The 26,724-nt window shown below is 37.1% G+C and overlaps 1 protein-coding gene across 1 annotated transcript; it reads right to left on the reverse strand.

The window, feature by feature from the left end:
• Positions 1-1,237: 1,237 nt before the first annotated feature.
• Positions 1,238-2,257, reverse strand: LOC145670679 (uncharacterized). Its single transcript, XM_081739471.1, has one exon. It carries the CDS (start codon positions 2,243-2,245, stop codon positions 1,349-1,351), a length of 897 nt encoding a protein of 298 aa, XP_081595597.1. The 5' UTR covers positions 2,246-2,257; the 3' UTR covers positions 1,238-1,348.
• Positions 2,258-26,724: the final 24,467 nt, after the last annotated feature.

Consider the following 26,724-nt stretch of genomic DNA (forward strand, 5'->3'; position numbering starts at 1 on the left):
TAGGTTTAGGATTTAGATTTCAGGGCTTTCGGCATCTATGGCCATTTAGCCCGTCACATATGAGAGATAACGTCCTTCGGCGAGCACACTATCCGGGGAAAGGTGAAGGAAGAAAGGATTGGGGAAAGAAGGAAGCGACCTGAGATCTATAAGTTAGGTACCAGTCCGGCATTTGCCTGGAGTGAATGAGGAAAACCCAGGAGAACCTCATTCAGGATGGATGGTCTGAGAAAGCTTTTTACACTTTTTCGACCCAGTGCCCCTACAGGTATATACTTGGATTGTTTTCCATAATACACTCACATGTATGGCATACAGTATCTACTAATTCTTCTTCACCCCTTTCAATAACACTGCATTAACGTGTAATTCTTCTTAATTTTCCCATATTTTCTCTAAGATGACGATTCTGAGTACATTAGAATGCCCCCATTCCCAATAATACAACACTAATTGCGTTGAACAAACCATTCCCATTTCCTTCACTATTCTTCGGCATAGTGGTAACTATTGGGGAAAATTCCCAGATATTGATGATTAACATTTACATTGCGGATATATGAATTTACTATTTGATTTGTATCTTTAAGTTCTTCCAAAAATGTATCTACAAACACTAATGATAAAATGTAAGAGTAAAAATAAGCGTTATATTAAACACGTTCCCTAATATACACCAAAGTGTGCAGACATAAATCATTCAATTCCTTTAGACTATTACCTTTTGTTTGCAGAGGTACGTTTATTTGCGTTCAAAACGTAACTTGAACGCTTTCTTTGGAAGGAGGAGGGTGGGGAAGCTCACCATGAGATTTGAACATTTCGCTTTAAAAAAAAAAAATGCTCAGAAACAGGCGCTAAAGGACACGATTAGCTCATCAGAAAAAGTCTTTGTATGGTCCGGTCCCGTATGGATTTCCCCCCTCCCCACATTCAACACTAATTTTTTCTATGTTATTCAGCTCAAATTACCCAAATTTTGGTATTCTTGTTTTTGTCTCGTTGCTACTACAAGAATCGATCGAAACATCGCGGGGCCTGTATTGATGCTCCCTACCGAAAGTTATTGATTACGAAATTAATAGTACTGGATTAGGAACAATACAGTATAATACCTAGTCTTATAAATCTTGTTAGGAAAACTGGAGAAAAGTAAGGAAAAATTAAAAATAATAGACTTTTACTTTGACTCAATCATTTATACATATTATTATATAATAGACATAACAGTTCGTAATAAATAAAATAAATTAATTATTGTTCCTTAAAGATGCTGTAGTTCAGGGAGAACATTTCGTTATAATATTGCATGACATACAATATAAATATAAACCGGAAAGCAATAAATTTAATATTTGCCATGTCCCCCGCCGTAACCACCATCTCCACCTCCTCCATAGCTACCACCTCCACCTCCTCCGAAGGAACTTTGAGATCCTCCATGATCGCCATATCCACTACCTCCATCATAGTGACTATGCTTCCCATATCCTCCCTTGTGTCCGGACATTTCACTATGGTGACCTCCAGAATGTTGCCCACCATATTTCCCGTACTTATTCCCATCATGTCCTGAATCGTGATGTCCTCCTCCATAGCTTTTACCGCTATGACCACCGTGAGATGTCTGGAAACTTCCATGACCACCACCACCTCCAGATTTATGATTCCCGTAACTATAAAATTTCTTGTCTCCACCTTCATCCTTTGAATAATGGCTATCAAAACCTTTGTGGCTTCCTCCCTTTTTCCATCCACCTTCTTCACTATATTTTCCTCCCTTTGCTCCTTTTCCCCCAGAATGTTTTTCTTGATAATAAGTGCCACCATCCTTATACCCCTTATTAAACCCACCTTTTGAGGAATAGTGCCCTCCGTGTTCTTCTCCGCCGTGCCCACCTTTTTGAGAACCTGAGGATCCTTTAGACGACGATTGGCTACCTCCTCCGGAACTTCCTCCAGAAGAGTGTCCGCTTGAAGAATGACCACCACCAGTGCCTCCTTCATAGCCACTACCATCACTTCCACCATTTTCATAACTCCCACCTGAATAACCACTGCCACCGCCGCCTCCTCCATTGCCACCTCCCCCGCCGCCTCCTCCATGACCACCTCCACCATGGCCAGATGCAGCAGGGATTAAATCGGAATACACCATTTCAGAGTCCTCGAAAAAACTACTATCAGGTGCTGGAGTGGCTATTCTTAGAATAAGGAGAGTGACTACTAACGCTTGCAAGAGCATTTTCGACTTTTGATGTCTGGTCAAGAGTGATGACTGCTGGATTGAACATCATTATTTATATACATAAGGATCTTTATGTATGCATTGGTGTATCATCGTCAAGCATTATGGTCACGTCTTGTATATTTTCACCAGTTACATAAAGTCTGTCTTTAAAAAAATCTATATAACTGTTACACATGATTGCATCCATCGGAGGAATATTTTCGTGGAAATTGTAACTATCCGGAACGTAGCATAATTCTTCAGTGTAGGGAAAGTGAAATCATAAACCAACATATCTCTTTTTTTTTTTAAGTTTTGATATGAAATTACATCGGTAAACGAATGTAAGTAGAGATAACAACAAATAAAATATGAGTGTATAGTCATGTGTTACTCTTTCAATAATTACATGTATAATATAAGTAAACGCGTCCGTTTCGAAGACAAGTGCTAACAACCTTGAGATCAAAGTTCCCAGCTTACCTCTTGGATACCCACCGAAACTACTATCTTTACGTTATCAATTCACCACCACCCCCCAAAAAAGTTAAAGAACGAGACAGGTGAAACCAAATTCGCCTCCATCTCCCACCCCAATCGCCAAATAATTAAAGCATTTTACTTTTCTGTCCGATCTTTTGATTTCGATTTCTGATGAAAGTTCGTGTTATTAGTATTAAAATATTAAAAAAAAAAAAAAACAACCATCTATTTTAAATTACTCAGAAGTTCTTAATTACTATTTGCTTTTCTTATCGTTATTTGATTGCTAATAATGTTTGCTTTAAATGTGTTGATAAAATATACTGCTAATTTATGGTAAATTGACCCTAACGGGTATTTTCGTCAAATCCTCTTATTTCATTGAATAAACTGAAAGGAGAATCTCTCCAGGGAATGACAATTGTAACAGTTGCACTTCACTGCAGCAAAAAGTACTCAGACGATCGAGCTGAAATTTAGTACACAGGAAGATACTAAAAAGTTCTAGATCCGAATATAGGTTAGTAGCAGAAAACTATATCTATCTATCTATATACGTATATCTTTCTCGCTCTAAAGACATACTGCTGAAGAGAGCTTGACAAATTGGATGAGAAAGTATTACACTTTTTTCTTTCAAGGTAGTCAGTCACAAACAAAATAGAGTACATTAAATAAATTGGGTTATCTATACTACCGTAGGACAAATTCACTTTCGAGTGGACACAGCATGCATACAGTGACGGATTTATCCCAACCCCCCAGTTTTCTGAGTGACAAAAATAATTTAAGCTATTATTAATATATTTTTAAAGTTTATACTAAACTCATGATGTACCTATCATAGTCTGGGTACTGAGAGTCCCCTAGTTTTTACCGCCACTGCTTACATATCCCAAAATATGTAAATAAAGCCTAGCGCACCATCCGTTGATCTCCACAAGGCCTCATTTTATATAATATCGCTATCGTCCTGAAGTTAAATTTTCATAACAGAAGAGTGTTGTACGATTTATCCTGACAATTTTCCTTTGGTCACTTGAGGGAAATTGAACTTCTGTTTCATATTCTCAGAAAACACATAAAGAGAATTATGGCATTCTTTGTTTATCGTATTTTCTAAAAAGTGATATTATTCACTGCAATAAGCTATATGATACACTTTCCTTAAATTATAAACAAATTATAGATTGAATCTACATATGTAGTAAAATATACAATATAGTTTTGGGTCCTCCTTGCTGCCCTAGCGACTAATGCGTGTCTCTGATGCATGGGGTCCCGGGTTCGATTCCCAGTAGAGAGCATCGAAACCTCTAGGGTGAAATTAAATTAAACATTTAACTTCAATTTGCACGAGTATGAGGTTAAGGGAGACGGTGATGATGATAATGAATGAAATGATGTAACAAAAAAAATGGGAGAAAACAGAAGAATTCCGAGAAAACTTACACACACGGTGTTGTCCACCACAAGATCCACTTGTCACGAGCTGGGACCGAACCAAAGATTCCACGTACCAGAGTGGTTCAGATTCCAGATTAAATTATAGTTCACTCCTTATACTAGTATAACTTCACTGTTGACAAACGGTCTAAATTCAAATCGACCAATCAGTGATAAAGCTTACAAAAGATATTTCTGAGTTAGTTTCATAAAAGGTATCGAAAAATGAAATAAGCTAGTTTTCAAAACATGCGATTAATCCTAACTATATATAAAACTACATGAGCTGACATAAATTATTGAGCACTTCCTGTAGGGCTACAATGATTAAATTTGACATGATTGTAGGTTTTCGGGACAAACCCACAGGAAAATTGCCAAAAGTGAATATTTTAAATTTTTACAGGTCTAAGGAGGGGATGAAGAATTTCCTCATGTTATTTAATTTTTTTTTTCCTTGTAATCTCATATTTTAGGTACTTAGGACTGCAATAAAAACTAGAAATTCGGTATGCTTTCGTTAGCGTTACCTAAATGAATCATCAGAAATAAAAATTTCCAGCCGTTGAGTGGTTTTATGGAGAACTGAAAAATCTTTTCCATGTTATTTATATGGGACGTCTCTACACCTCAAAATGTTTAGGTACTTCCGGCAGGATTAGAATAATGAAATTTAGCATGATTGTAGGCTTCTAGGACTAACCGACAGGAGAAATGCCAAATGTGAATATTTTTAAAATTTTTTAAGGGATGGATGGAGAAATTACCATTCTATTTAAATGGGCGTTTTCTTGGGATACAAGATCTTATCTTTTAAATAGTTGAATAGGAAAATAAAGGATAGAATTGTGGGTTCAAGAAGTGCAAGGCAGTAGGCTGAGCAAAGACAGTGTGTGAGGATGACCAGGAAATATGAAGAGCAAGTTCACGAAATTCACTGTTGATTCAAAGGCCGAGCAAACTTGGGGCCTGAGGGCAGAGCCCCTCAGCTAGCCAAAGGCTAGTCTATGTATAAAGTGCTTTGGTGAGCTTTATCAATCTTTTCGTTACGGTACTAGTAAAATAACATCTTGGTGATAAATTCTCATGCATAGTTTCTCAAAAATCTAGAAAAAAGCTAGTTTTGCGGATCTATAAACCATTTCCAATAAAAACCGTAGTATAAATTGTAGCACAGATATTTTATTCACTTATATGCTGTACATGTACAAATTAGTTTTTTTAGTAGCAAATTGTATCTACAGTTGTTTATCTTCTTCTAAGAGAGGCAAACACACACTCCTGTTAGTGACACAATATCACAGTTGTGCACAGAATATTTGTAGTTTACGGTCTGTCATAACGGAAGTTTGAGTTTTGAAGAGTCTTGAATCTTGAAAGTCCAACTACATTCCCCCTCTCTGGCCTAGTGGCAAGCACGTGCGACTGTGTTGCATAAGGTCTGCGCTTCGATTCCTAATGGATAAACATCGATCTAGTAAAGTGCTTGAGATCTCACTTTATAAGTATCGTTCTATGCCTGCTGCTGACAAAGGATGTAAATGTAAATCAATCGATTAGTAAATAAGTATAGATCCAAACTTGACTTTGTAGTCGTACAAATCATTGTTTGAGTAAGGTAATAATGGAAAAATTTTATTGACTTTTTATTTTAAAGCAAACTAGAATCATGACTTCAGATGAATATACAAATATATGAAAATGTGACAAAATGTTAGATAATAGTCTTTAGGTGCATTTCTTACATCTGATTTGTAATGAAATAACTCTTTAAGTGATAATACTATGCTGAAACTGTGGTTTATACACTTTAATTACAGAAAACGAATGGAAGTATGAAACTCACATTATTCACACTGAACTTTTAAACAGCATAATGTGTGTGTGTCAAAGTACCTAAACTGCAATAGAACAATAAAAAAAAAGTAAACAGTCTACAAGATGTCCGGAAAGTCACCAACCCGAACTTTGGAGAATGAATCATAAAAACGAATGAAATGAAACTGCCACCCAGGGAAGACCTGTCTCCAAGCCAGGGGAGAAGTTTGACATTCGTTTTCAGGAATGCCAGACACATACAAAGATGATGATTTCTTTTTCCGAAACATGAAAAGTCACGAATTAGAGATTTGTGGACAAATGAGAATTTTAATGGGTCAATTGGGTAAAAATGTATCGTTTTGAAGGAAGAACGACACATTCAAACCAAATGCAGACTTCTCACGGCCGTGTTAATGGAGTGCCGTAAAAAGATACATATGTTTTCCGGTATTATGGTGTAATATAGCAACTTTAACGGTAACAGATAGTGTCAACACATATGACTGGCCAACAACTATCGTACACAGACTACTACATCAAACAAAAAAACTTGCAAACTGGAGATCATAGCCAGTGGCGAACAGATTATTACTTTTACGCTGTGTTTTATAAATTTCTTAGAATGGCTCCAATTAGTGATTGTCCACGTTTCGTAAAAAAAAATAAATAAATAAATAAATAAATAAATAAATAAATAAATAAAATAAAAGTTATTATCTTCGTATGTTTCTGGCATTCATGAGAACAAATGTCGAACTCCCTTTCCATAGTTCGTACCCCAAAACTACCTACACACAGACTTTCCCTGGGTGATAGTTTTGTTTCATTTGCACTTACAGTTAAAAAGTTCTGATCCTCTAAATTTCGGGTTGTATGATTTTCCAGATATGCTCTAGTAGACTAAACACAAATTATTTTGTAAATTATTTTAGTTATTTATTTATTTGTCTGTTGATTTAAAATCTGTCTAAATTAATTATCCAAACTTTCCCTTTAAGTTTATTTCTAATTATCTTTCTGTTACATGACTTAAATTACTCTCTAAGAGAAAGGAAAAACGAAATACATAAGACTGTCTTCTAAATTTTACGATTTACTAGGTTTTCTCTCCAACGGGAAAAATCTTGATTTTCCAGGCGGAAATACTGGGAACCTAGTGTAAATTATTTCTTGTTATTCTTCCCCATTCTTGTGTTCTACAAGCCTTATAAATAAAATTTCTTCTTCCTTCTTCACCATCGCTTTCCTTTTCCTCCTCTTTTCTTGTCTTCCTTTATTTGTGTGTGTGTTTGGAATTGAAAAAGAGATTCTAATAACACGTTTGAGTTGTTTTAAAGAAGCAAACATGTAACTCCTTAAAAAAAGGAATAATCTTTTATGGTATTGTGAAAGTCATCATATATTGATAAAAGAGTAACAATAATGTCGATTTTCAGCGTCGTAAAAAGATACCTATGTTTAGCAGTCTTACCAATATTTAAAAAATTAAAAATAGTGTATGTATATAGGTTTACTTATACAGCTAAATATGCCCGCACGCTTACGTTCATATCGTGACAGAGGGGATATTTTATTGCAAGTTTTTCATCTGAACAACACTAAAACAAGATATAAATTTATTGTTGATGTTAGAAGCGTTTTAGAAGAATTTTTCTAGATGAAGTATATATATCTTGAAAAGGTGCTGGTACGACGTATCGTTGCGTATAGTATCAGTAACGTAGCTACATATAAAACGATTTCGTAAAAATGCTAAAGAGAAAATGCTTTCAAATTATTAAGCATATCTATTAGCAAATTAATATTTATCACTCTATAATTACGTTTCAAAGAAACTCCGATTAATAAAAAGCTGAACATAATTACAATAAGTGATAGATGTTTGATACTATAATAACATAATAACAATTTACACTTGCATTGAAAGTTGGATGGCCCATTATACTTGTAATAGATAGGAAGGATTTTACAACGTCACTAATGTCAACGGCTCGAACTCACATTATAGGCCTACTAAGAAGACTGGCATTTAGAAAATCATAGCTTGGCGGCAGATATCCAGACAAAATGAAACAAGTAAAATGTTTTGCAAAAATTTGGAACACTTTAAAACACAGTTGAAATTTCAATAAAGAATCATCATCATCACCATAATAGGTTTTCTGCCATTATTAGCAAATCACTTGCCGCAACAGAGAAACTACGGTCTTCACCTAACCTCTTAGCCTTCACGTATGATTTTTTTTTGGTTTTGATACTGTTCATCAATAGTAGCCTTCTTCGCCCTCTCCCTTTCTTTCCTGCCACCATATCCTCCAGCACCTCCCTTAATACACAATTCCTTATTGGTCAATGTTCCAACCAATTTTTTTCCTCTTCCCACTAATATCTGAAATTCTTTTTTTCCTCCTACCATTTCTAAAGCCCTCTCCTTCGTTTTCCACTCGACCCAGCCAATTCTCTACATCCACATTTCGAAAGCCTCCAGTCTTTTTCATCACTTTTGGATAATGCTCATGTTTCTGCCCCATACAGTACAATATTCCATACGAAGCATTTTATGAGTCATTTTATCAACTGTTTAAAAGGGAAAAGCTAGGATAATTCTTATATTGACGTTACTACGGCAGTTTCTAACTTCAATTCACCTCCGAAACTCATTGGTCTGTAAATCTACTTTCATATTCCTTTCCTTGTTCATATTGGAGGGATAGTGCAGCGTTGTACAGTTCCTCATCTGCATCAGATACAAATAATTTTGGAAGGAAAATTTGAAGGAATTAAAAATTCAATTTTTACCCATAAACGTGTTTCTCAACTTACAGTAGTTTTTAATCTACCGTTGAACTAAACCGTTCGAAAATATGTGTGGATTATCAAATTATTTGTCAAGTTTGTATTCAGTTATAGCTTTTCTAATATGTTTAACTAAAATGCTGAGTTCATATTTGAGTTGCGGACTAAGATGGTTTGGTTTATAGGCCTATTTCTGTTTACAAATCAGAATGTTCCAACCAATCAATGTTCCAACTGTAGGATCTGTTTTCATATAAATTTCATGGTACCAAGAAGTTTCCATCTTTACATTTTCTAAATCTTCCCTAAGTCTACGAAGTAGTAGATTATAATTTTTGCAGCTGTTAAGTTTCATCTCGGTCTAGCACTTGTTTTAGAAATTAAATTTTATCACTAATGTCTCGTTGCATACATGAGAGCAAAGAATGAAGAAAATATTTTTATAGACACGTAAAATAAATATATTTTCTTCTCAAAATATATCTACGTGACTAGAAAAAATAAAGAACAATATATCTAACTGTTTTTATGAACAAATAATTTATGTTCAAGTGCAAGTAGGTTACGAGAAATATTGCTGTAAGCTACGAACATTATAGAAAAATGTTCATATAGAACACTGGTGGTAATATTTTAAAGTTAAACTGACTACCATCAACAATTGTTCTCTTAACGTTCTTTAGTTAAAACAGTAAAATTATTAACTTACTAAAAATGTACAGCTTAAAGTTCAAGTCAAAAAAGCATGTCAACTTACCTTCATAAAAAAGCCCTTCAAATTTTCTTTAAATGGTAATCTACAATACTACCGAGCAGTGTTGTTCATGAGACAAGGTTTGAGGCACTCTCGACTCAAAAAGATGCCCGAAAAGTGTGAAAAGATATCTTGTCTCGAAAAATATATGTTTCAGTTGAAAGACTGGTCTCTCATTTGTTATTTTGACACGAAACTTGTCTCGCCTCGTCTCGTGGGCAACAACAATACCAAGAAACCTAAATTCATTAATTGGTCAATTCTTAGCAATAGTATATATTCTTGTTAATTAGAAAAATGAATATTTACACTCAAATAAATTATTCTCTTGGTAATAGCCATTAAAGCATGCAGGTAAATGTCAATTGATATTGGTGTAAAGATATTGATATGCCGTCTTACTGTATTTAACTTTAATTCTCTTCACTTATACATTACTTAAATTTGCATTTATTTTAACTTCGTCACTTATTATTTCTTAAGTGACACCCTAACTGCATGTTAATGTTAACTGGGATTATTTTATTTGATTCCCTATAAATTTAAAAATGTGAAGCTTTTTAGCTGTGAATGTCTTGTTTCATACGCACTATCTTATAGATAATTTTTTTTTCAGTCATGTAGTCATTACCTTCAAAATGTACTCGTATTAGATAGTTGTCTTCAACAAGGCGTGGCTGAAACACAAATGGAACTTGAAACCCTGTCAGTAGTATATGTGGAGCAGTAGAGAACACATGAGAACCTTGAACCTTCGAGAAGAGTATACTCTTAGTTGGCTTTAGTCTGTGACCAGTGATTGATGAGAGGTGTGCAATTGTGTTGGTGGAAGAACGGCAAGTGTGAAGATGGAGCAGCACATTAACTTGAAATTCCTTGTTAAATTAAACAAACCACCATGTTATTGTGTGAAACTTTTGCAGGATGTGTATGGTGATAATATGATGTCACGTACATGAGTGTCTGAGTAGGACAAACGCTTCAGCGATTACGCGAGAACGTTGATGATGAAAAACCTTATCCTGTCACAGCAACAACAGATGAGAATGTGGCAAAAGTCACTGAGATTGTCCGGAAAGATCGCAAGTTCAGCATTCGAATGATAGCAAACATAGTGGGCAACGATGGTCTGTTCATGCAATTCTGCACGACCATGTGAACATGCGCAAATTTTGCACTAAAATGATACTAAGAAACTCACGCAGATGAGAAGCACATCCGGAAGCTCGTGAACAGTGACATAAGGAGAACCGGACTTGTTAACGAGAAGTTGATCTTTCCGTATGACTCTGAAATGAAGAGGAAATCCGTATACTGGAAAATTCTCTCATTACCGCTAATGCAAAAGACACGAAACAGTAAATTGAAAGTGAAGGACATGCTTATTGTGTTCTTTGATATCAATGGCCTGCTTTAGATTGAATCGGTACCATCAGGTCACAAAGTAAATAAACAGTATTATCAGCAGATTTTGGAAAGAAAAGGCCCCTCCTGTGGAATAAAAAGGATGGATTGTGAATCATGATAATGTTCCTTCACATACTCCTTTCACAATTAAGCAGTTTCTGCCCCCTAAGAGGACTCCAGGGTTGAAAACATCCATGTATTTTCTGAACTTTACCCGTATGATGTTTTCTGTTTACGAAAGTAAAATCAGGGAAACTCATTTTCAAACTGTGGAAGAAGTGAAACAGAAAACGGCAGCGGTACTCAACATAGTGACACCTGAAATTTCCACAGCTGCTTCCAACAATGGAAATATTGGATGCAAACATGTATAAAGAAGGGGAGGGAGCATGGTGAAAGAGATCACCTTTAATTTGTAAGTTTGTGACAATAAACCGTACTTTTGCCACCAGTTCCGATATTTTATAGCCTGAGCTCGTAATCTAACCATTCCCTCGACACTTGCTGCCCTGTAGTTAGAAACTTATGATAAAATTTATTACAAAATTATATCCCTTCATTACTATTTGGCCTAAAGGCATAATTTAAACGTTATTTTCTTTAGTATGACAAGCCCTTTCTAACGATATTACTCACATGTCAGTACTATACACTTGAACTGGAAAAATAGGGAACAACCGGAAATTTTTCTGAAAAAATCCCCCCTTGAAACACTTATGCCCCTCGAGTCCAGCCGTGGTTTCGCGTAGGGATCTCATTAAAATTTGTGAAATACTCAAAGGTACACACAATCCGTATGCAAAGTTTCAATCTGATGTCTTGAAACATAAGGGCGTGAAAAATTTATGAAATTTGCCTTAAGAAAAAAATTAAAAAGTCACGCCCCTCCGCCCCCACTGGGCGCCGCCAAATTGACCATCCAAAACGCATCTGGGGTATTCTTTGGTCCATCCTTGACTTGACGAATTAAAAAAATCCGGCTTAAATACTTGTTATAGAACCTAAATAAGCGGTCAAAGACAATACTACGCTATTGTAACAAAAGTTATCAAAAATCCTAAAAGTGTTAATAGATATTATTGAGAAGCGGTAGAGAAACTTGTTTGGACATTACGTTATAAGAAACTGTATCCTGGAGGACGTGCTAGAGGATATGGTGGCAGGAAAAAGAGGGAGAGTGCGAAGGAGGCTACAATTAATGGACAATATAAAAACCAAAAGATCATACGTGAAAACTAAGAGGTTAGAGGAAGGCCGTGGAGCATGAAAACTTCTTAGCTGCGGAACTGACCTGCCAATAAGGGCAGAATACCTATGATGATGATGATGATAAGAATCTTTTATATTTTATTGCAAGAATTGTTAGTTGTGTATGTCCCTCCAAATATGTCCCCCCAAAAACTTTGTAAAGTTTGTGTGTGTGTGCGTGTGTGTGTGTGTATGGGTGTGTGTGTGTGTGTTTGTAAGTACTACATTGGGGGGAACCATCACCGGTTAAACACCAGCGCTCTGGGGAACTTTTCAAAAGTGGGGAACTTTTGGTGGTTCCCCAGAATGTTCTGACCAATTTTCCTACATCTGTGGGTCATGACGAGTCGAACGGAATATATAACGTCCGGTTCCCCATTTTGTCGCACACACCAACGCAGATCTAGTGGTGTGTGAAGAAATCGTCTAAAAGTGTGTTAAAAATGAACTTGAAAAATTTCACTAACGCCATCTATGTGTGTTACTTGGTGGCGAGCAGGGGGTTGATCGGAGGTTCCCAAGTAAGTGGAGTTTATACCGGTCGATAGTCCTGAGGATGTAGGGTTTGTGCCTGTCGGAAGTGAAGGGAAGGGGAGGAGTTCCCCTTGCTGTAGTGTATGCAAACTAACTTGAATACTGCGGTGTTGCCAAATGCATATTACTTTTAACATAAAATAGTTATTGGAAATTTAACAACAAATGTTTTACTAAGATACTAATTTTAATAAAATAGTTATGGTATATATAGAGAAGAAATTGGTTGTTTGTATTTAACACAGTGTGTTAACTAGTGTAACTTGGTACGTCATTAATTAAATCTGGCAACAGTGGTGTGTTAAAACAGTCGCGACATTTAGTCGCCAGTTTCCAGTTATCACATTTAAAACACGTGATGGAATGTTGTTGCGTAAAAGGAATGTTTTATAATCTCTGCTCTTCAGAACTGGTTTGAAAGCATTGAAAGGAAATGTTTCATACTATAATAACTAGGTTGGTTCTTTTAAACATATGGACTGACTGTTGTTAATATAAAAGTAATCTTTTAATATAATTTACGAATAATAAATTGAATAATAAATGGAAAATTTAGTGTAACTGTCACGCTTATACCATGAGAATGGAATAAAACGTATGATGATTGCAAGTGAGGGAGAAAAATTGTGGAATAGGAATCGAAGGAAACAAAAGAATGTCAAGAGAACATGAACTCACTTTGAGGAAGATGTTATTTACCATGAGCGTTGGAATAATGTCCACGTGGTCCCGGGTTCAATTCCTGGATGGAGCATTCCAATTATAGGCGTCCACCCATCGTCGTGAGTCAAACTGGAGAGTCATTTGAATAAATGACATGACGCACACTAGGTCTAGAAAGCCCCCCACAAGGCTTATTGACGGTAGGGTGACGCAATGGGCAAACCACCTATTCGTCATTCAGGTGGACGTAGATCCACCAGTCGCTAGCAGATTGTGTTGGAGCCGGCAAAGGACCTATAAGGCCTGTAACGCCAGTGGTTTAGGTTTTGGTTTAGTTATTAAGCATGAACGCACTTGAACTGTAATTGAACAAGGATTCCTGTAACCAAGGATATGAGTTGAAAATAGGATTCGGAATATTGTAATACGTTCAATGTTCTTCCTCCGGAAATCGAGCCCTCATTCAGGCCACCATATGCGCGCACGATGACTACTACAGCAGCAGAAAGGTCAAATAGATATAGTCTGCCGATTATCGGGGGCGGGTTAACCGGGTTGAAACCAGTGTGGTTATTGAAGGGGAGAAATTCCCAGGCACTTCTGAACACTTCCCTGGAACCTCGTTCCTTAGTGCTTTCTAGGGGGGGACTTGGTGATGACATGTGTAATGGTATAATTAATTGTTGTGGTTTAATTACAAGAATTAAATTTATAAACGACCTATCTGTATCCTACGCGCCTTGCTAAGTCTCCAACCGAAATTGAATATAAAGGAACTCGTTATGCATAATTTACTCATTTTTCGAATAGCAACAATTCGCTCTGCACCCTCAACACCCTTGATCGTCCCTTGATTCACCTTATCACCCTTGTGGGAACGTCATTGGATAACTCCAATTTACTAAAATTAGCAACGTTATAACCGTGCTTGTTATTCCACCTTCGCATACATGAACCCATCAAACGTTCTTCTCTACGTTCGGAACTAACCCCTCGCTTCGCTCAGATGGCTCAGTTAATATACGACTCAGCTCAGTCTAGCTTCGGTTGGGTGGATTTTGGTCGCCTCTTCGGGATTCGGGTTCAAGATCGCTTCTTCCACCTCGTATATACAACCCCATTGATCGTTCCTCGCTTCGCTCGGGTGACCCCAAAATATCTCGAGATTAATTTTCAGTTAGTTTGGATAATTTTAACAAATTTTGCCGGTTACACGGGATCCGCCATTTAACACTTTTAGTTTTAAACTTTTGACCTCATAATCGTTATCAGTGACACCAAAAATATCAAGAAACTAAATTTCAGATCATTTGAATAAATTTTAGCAAATTTTGTCCGCCATATTTGATTCACCATTTTGAATTTTTTAATTTTGATTTCACAGAAGCCGTCGCAGGGCTGCACACAACAACTCAAAACAATTTCATTGCAATCGGGTGAATGGTATGGGAATGCATAAAGGAACGTATGGTCAACGGCAAAAGTGCCTTACACCCGTAATGATTTCTTTCCTTTAATAGTAGGCAACCCAAAAATTGGGTATTTGGGATGCTTGAGAATTTGAGATTTGGTACAACGTCTTTCTAATTCTCAGCTACCCCAATGACCTTATTTTTGGATTGTCTAGTATTGAAGGAAAGAAAGCATTACTGGTGGTAAGGCACTTTTGGCGTTGTGTATACAAGTATATTTTAGGAAGACACTAACTTTCCCCCTACCTCGAAGTGCTTCAATTTCCACACTGGTTGAAACTTATCTGATGCTCACAAAAAAGAGAAAAGATTGGTATCTATCGTAAGAATCATCTGCAGACACGCTAAAGAAAGAAAGAAATAGACATGGAATTTGACAATGAGATGCGAGATAACGACTTTCAGGTATCCGTCCACCTTCACCCTTGACCAAACTGTTTTAACTTACAAGACTGCAGGTACAAGTCCCTTCCTCATGTAACAGAATATTTCCTATGCCCTGTTCGTCAACTACTGCCTCTATTATTTTCGGCATTGGGATAGTGTTTGTGTATTCATGTTCGATTTTAAAGCGATAACAAACATCCCTTTCTCATCTACTGTCTGAAAGAAAAAAAAACATTTGAGCTCTGCCTTTCGATAAAAAGATTGACTATTTTACATATAGAAAAGACGCTGAAAGTAAAGGCAGCCGGCTTACTTTGTATTCTTCGAGACCAACCAAAAATTATAGTTGCCGTAAATTAACCCTTGGAAAAGTTCTATTTCGCGTGTTCTCTGTCTTGGTAGCGCACCGCTGCCACAAGTAAGGTTACTTTCAGAATCCTACTTCTTTTTTTAAAAAAAAATAAAGTGATGAAATTCCAACATTGCGGCAGCAACTCCGAACGACCACCCTTAAACGGTGGTGGAGGATTTTAGCCAGGAGGGTGTTGGCATGTAAAATTTCAATAGAATTGCGAAGCGCTTGAAGCCACCTGCCGTTTAGTAGACCATACTTTTTATAATCCTTTGGATTAACAGGGGATATCTACAGGGGACATGCGGTACATTGCTGTAAGCAATTGCAAGTTGCAACCCTTTTATAAGAAGCTACAGCGCCGACACAAGGCACTACTCCCCTTCCTTTCTTTCTGAAATGAGACAATAAACAATACTGGGCAGTCCTGTCCATTATTTAATCGACTTTTTAAAAAGCACTTCCTTTCTTTTTTCACTGCAGCACATACAAACGCTGGAGTTTCAATAGCACGATTGTGTGTGTGTGTATGTTAAATTTTAATTTATTAATCACGACTTTTGGCATCATTATATTACAAGTATCTGTCTTAAAATCAATGTTCATTGCAGAGTTAAACAGAATCCTAGAACCTATTACATTACAATCGAAAGTAATACCTGTTGCTTTTGAAGTACAGGATGTCACCTTCAGTGCCGGATTTACGTATAAGCTAAACAAGCTATAGCTTAGGGCCCGCTTTCTTGGGGGCACAAAAAATAAAGAAAAATGGCTGTAATGTCATTTCGAAATAATAAGAAAAAGCAAATAAGATAAAATGCACATACAACAACGGTGGTCTGTACTGTTATGTATTAAGCTCTCATGAAGCAAGTAATAGGGCCCTATTTTCCAATATGCCTGAAATGGGATTTCTGTTGCCCATCCCCGCTTATAATGGAACCCTCGTTTCCCAGCTCCGCTTGTAATGGGGATCTTGTTTCAGAGCCCCATTTGTAATGGAGACCCTGTTTTACAGCCATTACACTTAGCTACTTTAATAAGACTTCACAGCATAAGTGATACAGTATCTTGTATGCGGATAGAACTCTAGTGCTACCCTTTCATACTATTTGAAGTTCGACAAGAAATTGAGTCTGGTAACAGTTGATGCATAAGAAGAAGGCATGAAACAACAAGCTCGCAAAATAATAACATATAAAGGAATTACAGCCCTAAGTGGCAATAATCTTTATATCGCGAAATTATAGATATTTCGCTGTACGTAAGTATGAAAAGCAGTGTTCAGAAGTATTTTCATAATTTTCAGAACTTGGCACTGAATTTCATAGTGATCTATAGAGTTGAGTTGATTTTTAGTTTAACGTCCCTTTCAGCAGCGAGGCTATATGAGACGGGATCTACTGATTAACGTGGAATCCAAACCACATGAGCTCCCGCCGGGAATCGAACCTGGGTCTCCCACGCCAAAGGTGCGTACGCTAACCGCTTAGTCATGGAGGAGCTCATATAGTGATCTATAGAGTAGGGATGGCCATTTCCGGAAAAAGTTTTCCGGTTTCCGGAAATCACGTTTTCCGGAAAATTTTCTGTCTTCCGATTTTCCGGAAAATTTTCCGTCTTTCGTTTTTCCGGAAAATTTTCCGTCTTCCGTTTTCCGGAAAAGTTTCCGTTTCCGTTTTTTCCGGAAAATTCTCCGTCTTCCGTTTTCCGGAAAATTTTCCGTCTTCCATTTTCCCGGAAGATTTTCCGTCTTTCCTTTCTAATTTTCCAGTTTCCGGAAGAATTATATTCCGTTTTCCGTTTTCCCTGAAAATGTGATCATCCCTAGTCTGTAGGAAGTTTGACCTTTTTAAGAGTTCTAGTATATTTTGTATACCATGGCGTACTACCGTCTCTGACCGCTTATTTAGGTTCTATAACAGGTATTCAAGCCGGGATTTTTTTTATTTTTCAAGTCAAGGATGGACCAAAGAACACCGCAGATACGTTTTGGAACCGGATGGTCAACTTTGCGGCGCCAAGTGGTACAAAGGGACGTGAATTTTTTTCTTAAGGCAAATTTCAAAACTTTTTCACGCCTTTAGTTTTCAAGATATTAGATTGAAACTTTGCATAAGGATTGTGTGTACCTTTGGGTATTTATCAATTTTTTTTAGATTCCTACGTGAAACTGGGGCCGGGCCCGATGGGCGCAAGTGTTATGAAGGGGTGATTTTTTTAGAAAAATCTTTTTCCCGATTTTTCCGGTTAAGCTTTATGATACGGACACGTGGTACCGTTGGTAAGTATGCTCTATCGTGAGAAAAACGAGGTATGAACCATGATCCTACGATAAATAGTAAGGAAGCAGTAGCTGTTTGAGTGAAAGTCTAAAATTTACCGTACGTCAGAAAGTGGAAATTCTTAAAGGGTTAAACTTCTTGCAATCTGACGCTTTTGTTACATTTCTATCTGATAATTCATTGCTAAGAGCTCTTCTTTGTTCTATCAACCTCTCAAGCATTCCATGTATGCTATTCCACTGAGTTTTAACTTGCTGTATAAGGAAATGTACTGCCAATCCTAATAACCTTTACTGTTTTTCCAGTTCTGACGTTGCCAACGTACTATGTTTAAGGTGGGAACAATCCGACTAGCAACACTTAACATTTTCTCGATTTTTTTCTAGTGCAAGACCTTTATTTATAGAGAGTTGTAGGGTTTGAGGAAACCAACATATACTTGAATACGGAAGTTCTCGTAACGCACTTGTGATATTATTAGCATTGTCATTGACAATTGCATGTGTTTTATCTGAAATGTTCCACTACTCTGCAACATGTGCTAAGTGCTGAGTTATGTTTACCCTTGTGTGCCTAACTCTATTTCAATTATTTGAAGGACTGCACTTATTGAACTTAGATGGAAGCATATAGTGGGCTGTGATTGTAATATAACTTTCCGTAGCCTGCGAAGTCCAGCTATCTGTTGTCAAATCAATCGATTCCGCAGCCACACTTCTCCTTAGAAAACAAGGCCTTAATACGGCGAGTCACAGTTTGCCTGGATGGTGAGTGGTAACTTGGTTTTACTTCATTCATAAATTCAAGAAACCGAATTGCTTCAACGAAAGGCAAAGGAAGAAGATCCTTTGGTACCATATTACTTATTTTACTATCAAGCACCTCTGCTCTTGCGGAAGAACAAGGTTTAGGGTCTCTGAGATAAGACAGAATTCTTTTCTGTTTCTTACATACTATATGTTCCCTTATTTGTAAAACATTTTTTCTGGGATCTTTCTGTTACTTTAGATGCATTTGAGCGTACACCAGGTGAAGCGATAATCTGAGATATAGAGGTAGCAACACCTAGATTATCATTTACGTTTCTGAAATAATAATAATAATAATAATAATAATAATAATAATAATAATAATAATAATAATAATAATAATAATAATAATAATAATAATAATAATAATAAAAGAAATACTTTGATTGCATTAGTTTACAATTTAGTAACAGAACATGAATGTAGAATAATAAGTAGAGCAACCCACATTATGCTTTATTTTTGTTTAATTATGCTTTATTTTTTTTTCAAATTATGCTTTATTATTAATTTCAATCATTGTTTAACATTAATCGTGTATAACGTATAATATTTACTATAGGCCTACATTAAATATTCTGAATATCTTGATCTATTTATTAATATTTTATGCAACTAGTTTCTTTCATATTTAATGAACTTTCTACCTAATGCACTGTAAAGAGACGCTTTACTCGAGTCAGTTTTTTTTAATCACTTGTGTGCGCCTTAGAGGTGCATATATACAGAAAGGGAAAGTAAAAGATGCCACCAAAAAGTACAGAAAGTGCTCAACTTCAAGAGGTAAACATAACAATATAGTGTGGAGTTCTTGTGTACTATTCATTGTTGGCGGAAGTTTTCTTCTTCTTGTCCTTTTTTCTTTTCTCCACGTCAAAAGAGTAGACCAAAAAGTTTACAGAAATAAAAATAAGCTTTTCATTGTTGCATTGTTATGTTCTCAATGATTGTGCATTGCAAATACTGTTTTTTAAAAAATATTAATACAATATGTTAAACTTGTAGTTAAAGAATTTTTTTTAAAGAATTGTGCTATATCTTTTAAATTATGCTTTATGCTTTATTTTCTAAAATTATGCTTTATTATGCTTTTAAAATTAATTTCTTCTGGACCCTTAGATAGCCACAACCATGTTCAAGGTACCAATCATAGGTGTAAATAGCTATTATGCTTTCTATGCTTTGTATGCTTTTGGGTTGCTCTAATAATAAGTAAAACTTTCAAATGCATACAGAAACATAGATAATAAGTCAGCATTGAGAACTGAATTGATGTATCGATGACTAGGTGGAATCGTCCTTCAGTTTAAGAGAAATTAGCGGAAAAAGTTACGAAGAGAATTATGTGGAATAGATCATTATAAGAATAATGCAATCATTTCAAGTAGTGCTACATACTATTGTATTTATAGTCAATAGTACCGGTATTTGGAATTCGTGACGTTTATAGTTGCAAGATGGTAATACTAGGGTAAAGTGTAAAATTGAATTACATCAGTAGAATTGAATTTATCTCAGGGTTAAAAGTCGGGTGTAACTGAGTAATAAACTTACAGAAAAAGAAAACAGTTGGACGGTAGGGCGCTCGAATCGAACATCGGTCTTCTGAATGTTAATCCGATGTTCTAACGCCTGAGCTCAGTTGGAATACGTAGTGTACTCCCGCCCATGAAATAATACAAGACTACTGCGTATGGATTCTATAGAATCTAGGGCGCCGATTTCTCTATCTTTGGGGATCCATTCAGATGCAGAAGGTATATGTGAAGGTTTTAAGACAAACTGAATTCAAATTGTGCAAAATATTGTATATTTATAAATACAATGCGGGTCCACATGAACTTTGAGGGGCCTGCCCCCGGCCCCCCAGGATCTGTGACCTTGAGAGATCACCGTGGTCATGATAAGCAATGAAGAAATGGTTGGAATATAAACATACCAGTTGTACTAACACACTGCCAGCTCTCTTTACTGCCAGGGTTCTGCCCAGAGCCCTGCAAACCCAGGCCCGAAGACGGCCCGGCCCGACCCGAATGGATCTGAATTCTGTGCCCGGCTCGACCCGGCCCGGCCCGGCCCGAATCTCGAGCCGGGCTCTAACCGGGCCGGGCACATTTCGGGCCGAGCCGGGCCGAGCCGGGCTGGCCCGACTCGGCCCGAACACTGTGAAAGACGGATCGGAAACTAATGTTGGCAGCCTGTGTTAATCGTAATGTATTTGGCATGGGCGGCGATTAGGGGGGGGGGGCAAAGGGGGGCAGTTGCCCCCGCACTTTTTTGAAGTAACCAATTAATGTATATAGTTTCATTTGGAAATGTAACGATTTTGTATGTGTTACAGATTAATAGGAAAAAATGCTGCCATATAATATTTGCTGTTGCGTGAATACGTATTGGTTGTCTTCCCGTGGAGTAAAGAAAGCTACAGTAATTTCGTTTTAATCGCCACAGAAAATAACCCAAAAAAATAACCTATTGGAGCACAATTTCAGCATACTTTCATTTCTTTTTACAAGGGCTCGATATGTTAGTGAGCCGCTTTGAAGGTAATCGAAAGAACATTATGCAAAAAAGTAGGGCCTATTTCACAAGTTATTCTTTAATTGCACAAAAATTGACAGTTCCTAAAATGTCTTTTCTTCTTTCTAAAGTAAGGAATATCGATTAAAAAGAGCGATTAGTTATACAACCTTTCGTCAAACAAAATGTTAGAAACAACCAGGAAAACTAACATTTATATACAAATATTCAGATCATGTCTTGCTCCCTCACTTTTAACGTCCAACCGCCGCCACTGGTGTTTGGGAAATTAACTCTTTATTCAAGACTGTAAAGTACTGTACTTCTACTACTCTTATTACTACTACTACTGCTACTGCTATTATTATTATTATTATTATTATTATTATTATTATTATTATTATTATTATTATTATTATTATTATTATTATTACTTCTACTACTACAACTGCTACGAGCGTCAGAGTTGACATGTCTGGTGGTACATACATTACAATCTAAGTACAGAAAAAATCGAAGAAATACTAGTTATTATGGCCAGTCTGCGTAGTCTGGCCAGTAGAATGCATTCACATCTGGTGCTAGAGGTCGTCGGATCGATCCCTCCTCGTGTTATGTGAGCTTTGTGGTGGACAAACATCGTGAGCGTGGGAGTTTTTGGATTAGCCCGTTTTCGTCCACTGTCTTCATTCCACCAATTCATCCATCATCATCCATACGTCTTGAGCCGTAATTGCCTAAAGAACATATGAGAAAGTCAAGTCCTTGACCTACTAATTAGAATTTGTTCCGCTACCATTAAACCACGGAGACCGAAACCATGAACTAGCGTGTTCATAAGATTAGCGCAATTTGTAGTAATGTTCAATTAGCACGGCAGATTCCAAATCATATTACATGTTCCTGTATTCTTTATAATTCGATGCTACAATAATAATAACAAAAAACAATGATCAAATAAATCACCCAGACCCCAGGATCGATGAAGTGTTCCTGGAACGGTGCGTAACAAGTAAATAACAGAGTTATATGACGGAATGTGAGGCAGTAAATCAAAACAAAATCCACACATATCATCGTTGATCAAAAAATACCTCAAAAGTCCCCCGAATGAAAAATGTATAGATATCAGCTATCAAAAATGCCTCTTAACATCACATATAATAGAAGGGACAGTTGATATTAAGAAAATGAAAATATAAGATTTCCTAAGAAACCAATAGTGCAAAATGAACATCGATTTAATGTATGTCCTTGTACGCATCGAATAGCACGGAAACAGATTCAACAGTTTCAGGCTTTAGAGCATTTCTCCGTTCCTGAGTACTAAAATATCTTTCAGTAGACGCACTAGAAGCAGGGATGACGAGATACTGACGCGTTAATTTACACAATTTTGGTAATGTTTGTTCTTGTTGCTTCCACCACTGCAGTATATCTAGTTTTCTTACACATGATGACATGTTGAGGTAGATGTCTACTTCATCATCAAATTCACCAGAGACTGAATGTCTATCTTCCCAATCCATTAGTTTATTCTTCTTGGTAGGTGGTTCCAACTTATGCCAACTAGCCTAAAGGAGACGATGATGAGAAATAAATGAAATAGTGGAGTAAATAAAGTGGAAGGAAACAGGAGAACGCCGCGAACCCCCCACACAGTGTTTGTCCACCACAAGGTTCACTTGGCGAGAGCTCGGATCAAACCAGGGACCCCATACCAGAGGTGAACGCTCAACCACTGAGCCACCGTTCCAGGAACACCTAATCGACCCTGGCGATTTGGTGATTTATTTGATCATTATATTTTGTTATATTTGTAGCATCATACTATAAACAATACATGAACATGTAACACCATTCGATATTTGCCTTGCTAATTGAACATTACTACAAATTGCACTGATCTTATGAGCACGCCAGTTTATGGTTTTGCCCTCCGTGGTCCAATGGTAGCGTACCAAATTCTACTTACTAGGTCAAGTACTTAACTTTATCATACGTTCTTTAGGTAACTACGGCTCAGGCTGAATGGATGATGATGAGATGAATTGGTGGAAAGAAAGTGGGAGGAAGCGGGACCACCCCAGAAACTCCCATGCACACGATGTTTGTCCACAACAAAGCTCACATAGCATGAGCAGGGATTGATCCGACGATCTAGCACCAGATGTGAGTGTTTTTTCTATTGAGCCACTAGTCTCCCTCGTAGATCAAGCATCGGTTCACATTCTACGCAGACCGGCCATAATAACTAAAATTTCTCAATTTTATTCTGTACTTAGAAGGTAAATTCGGTACCACCAGACATGTCAACTCTGACGCGAAGTCGTAGCACTTGTAGTAGTATTAGCAGTGGTCGTATTAGTAATAGTAGAAGTAGTAATAGTAGTAGTAGTAGAAGTAGTAATAGTATTACCAGTACATCACAGTCGTGAATAAAGAGTCAGTTTCCCAAACACATTACGATTAACATAGGCTGACAGTAAGACCGTACAAACACGGCAAAAATAGAGGTAGTGGAGGACATTAAAAAAACAAATAGGCTGACAACATTAGTTTCCGAACCGTCTTTCAGAGTATCGGGCCGAGCCGGGCCGGCCCGGTTCGGCCTGAAATGTGCCCGGCCCGGTTAGGGCCCGGTCCAGTTTGATATTACTTGAAACGGGTCGGGCCGAACCGGGCGCGCCCGGCCCGTGCAGGGCTCTGGTTCTGCCCTCAGGTACACGCATAATCGGGGATTCCCCGAAACATACGCATGATCGGAATTTCCTGGCGCAAACGAATGATCCGCAAGCCCTCACGTAAACAAAAAAAGTACATGATTAAGCAAGTGTACAAATAGATGTAGCAGGAAGGAATGTTTCGTCGCTGATTTACTCGACCTTTCCTCTCCTATCCACTGTTAAGTTTGAGATGCGTTTCTATAACACTAGATGGAGAAGAGCATTGCCTCATTTACTTGTTTTCATGTATCATTTTTCGTTATTTTTCTTAATGTAAGACGACCAATGTCACTATTCCAAGTGAACATTTTCATTTTCCAGAAAATATTTCGTCTTCAGTTTTTCCGGAAAATTTTCATCTTCCGTTTTCCGGGTAATTTTCATTTTCCGTTTTCCGGGAAATTTTCATCTTCCGTTTTCCGGAAAATTTGCATCTTCCGTTTTCCGGAAAATTTTTCGCCTTCCGCTTTTCCGGAAAATTTTTCGCCTTCCGCTTTTCCGGAAAATTTTCCGTTTTCCGTTTTCAATTTTCCGGCTTCCGGAAAAAATATTTTCCGTTTTCCGTTTTTCCGGAAAATGTGGCCATCCCTACTATACAGTGCAATAATGGATCACTAAAGGCAGGGGCTGATCCAGGGGGATCGCCCCCCAGAATTGAATATTTTTAAAAAATAAAACCTAGCCTAAGAATTTTCACCTTTGTATTATAAACGTAAAATAAAACCTATTGACTTCGAACGACTGCCCCCCAAACATTCATAATGGTTCCACCCCTGACTAAAGGAAAGTATACGAGCACGAATCATAGTAATTTCATCCATTCGTTCTAGGCATATGAGTGGTTCGTTTGTATATATTAACAGTATTTTATATGCAGCAGGCTGAATGCATTAGATTATCGGCACTAGTTACTACATAGCAAGGCAAAGTACCAACATCTTTTCACGTCGCAGTAGAAAGATGCTACCTACATTTATAGGTCTTATAATAATGTTATTGCAACAGTTAGGTTTTTCAACGATACTTTTATGATTTTCAGCCAGAGACGTATCTAACCAGGGGCCGGAGTGGTCCAATCCCCCAGTTTTTTGAATGACAAAAATAATTGAAGCCATTACTTACATACTTTTGGAAGTTTATAGTAAACTCACGATATATCTATCATAATCTGGGTTTTAGTTGCCTCTCCTCCAGTTTTAACCTTCTAGATTCGCCTCTGCTTCCAGCGTATTTATGTCTATTACACCTTGTGTAATCTTCGAGAATTGCTTGCATTCCATTTTGAGTTACTCTAGTAACCTGACCTGGAAAAAGCTCACACGATTAGTTGAGCTTCAGGCAGTAATTACCAACCCTGGATGATATTCAGACTGTATTTACTTACATCGGATCCCTGGGAACATTTCAAACTTTACCCAACTGAATACAAGTAACTTGAAATGAGAAATGATGCGGCCTCCACATATTGTAGAAGCATGGCGTGGAGCGTTGATCATAGTGCAAAAAAGAAAACAGAGAAGATCGGCAAGGGGCTTTATTGGGACCAAATTAAACTATCGTTAATTTATAAATTTTAGTTTTTCTGTAATGTCTTCAAAACAGTAAGTTAAGTTAACGAAATATATTATATGAAAACGTATTTAGATATGCATTAGATCCATAAATTACCATATAACATATATTCAAACAAAAAAAAAAAAAAAAAAAAAAAAAAGGCGAAATATTGTCGCTCAAAAAGAAAGCTAGAAATACAAAGAGCTCTATTATCTCCAATAGCTTAGGGCCCCATCTAGCCCACCCTTAACGCCGTCCCTGATTGGAAGCCGTGGAGTTGAAAAATATATGAGTAGTATTAGTAATTTTTAAAACGTTTATGGGGCCGTTTGATCGCGGGGCCCTAGGGCGAAAGCTCCAGTAGCTCCGCTCTTATTACGGGCCTGGCGTTTGGGCCGGTAAAAGGGCTATAAGGCCTGCAAAGCCAGTGTTGTTCTATTTATATAGTATTCATAAATTTTAGGTGGCTTTAAACGTGTACGGAAATAAAAATCACAATAACAATAGGCAATTTACGGTAGTATAAATAATGGTTCAAACCTCCGAAAGCAAAACAAACATGGTATCATGATTCATTGCTAATTAAAATATAATGTTTTAATAGCTTCTGTTTTGTGTAATATAAGGATATAGATACTTAAAACTTAACAGATGTATTAAATTAAACTATTAACTATTCCCAAATTTTTCCCAGATCAAGAAACTTCTACAGGAAGAGAAGGACCTGAACTGTTCCAGGAGATTTATTTTTATTTTTTCCACTTACCTGTCCCCTCTGCAGCTGTTTAGACGTGCTCTCCAACTGGAGCCAATAATTAACTCACATATAGATATAATTTTTCGTAATAATGACAACGAATAGTGTATCATGTGTTTATTATTCTTTATCTAAAACCTGTTTAACTGAAAAACGCATGTCAGCCATATTGGTTAACAAAAGTAATCATGCGATAAAGAACAGTCGTATAATAGTCAGCATAACACCAACGCCACCTGACAATAGCAAGAAGAAAGAAATCCGGATTTCGGATTTTGGCATTTCACTATCCGAAATCCGGATTTCGAATGTTGACATTTCATTATCCAAAATCCGGATTCAGTTTTCAGTTAAAATCCGAAATCCGGATTTCGGATGTCCGAAAATTTTTGACAGCACTACATTGAGCTCTAAAGGGGCGATATAATCCACCTGAGCGAAGCGAGTGAGAATCACGACCACGGTTATAATAAAGGCGTA

Source organism: Thermobia domestica, chromosome 14 (assembly GCF_964235325.1).
Source record: "Thermobia domestica chromosome 14, izTheDome1.hap1.1, whole genome shotgun sequence".
NCBI classification, from domain to species: Eukaryota; Metazoa; Arthropoda; class Insecta; order Zygentoma; family Lepismatidae; genus Thermobia; species Thermobia domestica.

Excerpts from the sequence above, each read along its gene's own strand:
- LOC145670679 (XM_081739471.1), bottom strand. The coding sequence starts at position 2,245 with ATGCTCTTGCAAGCGTTAGTAGTCACTCTCCTTATTCTAAGAATAGCC.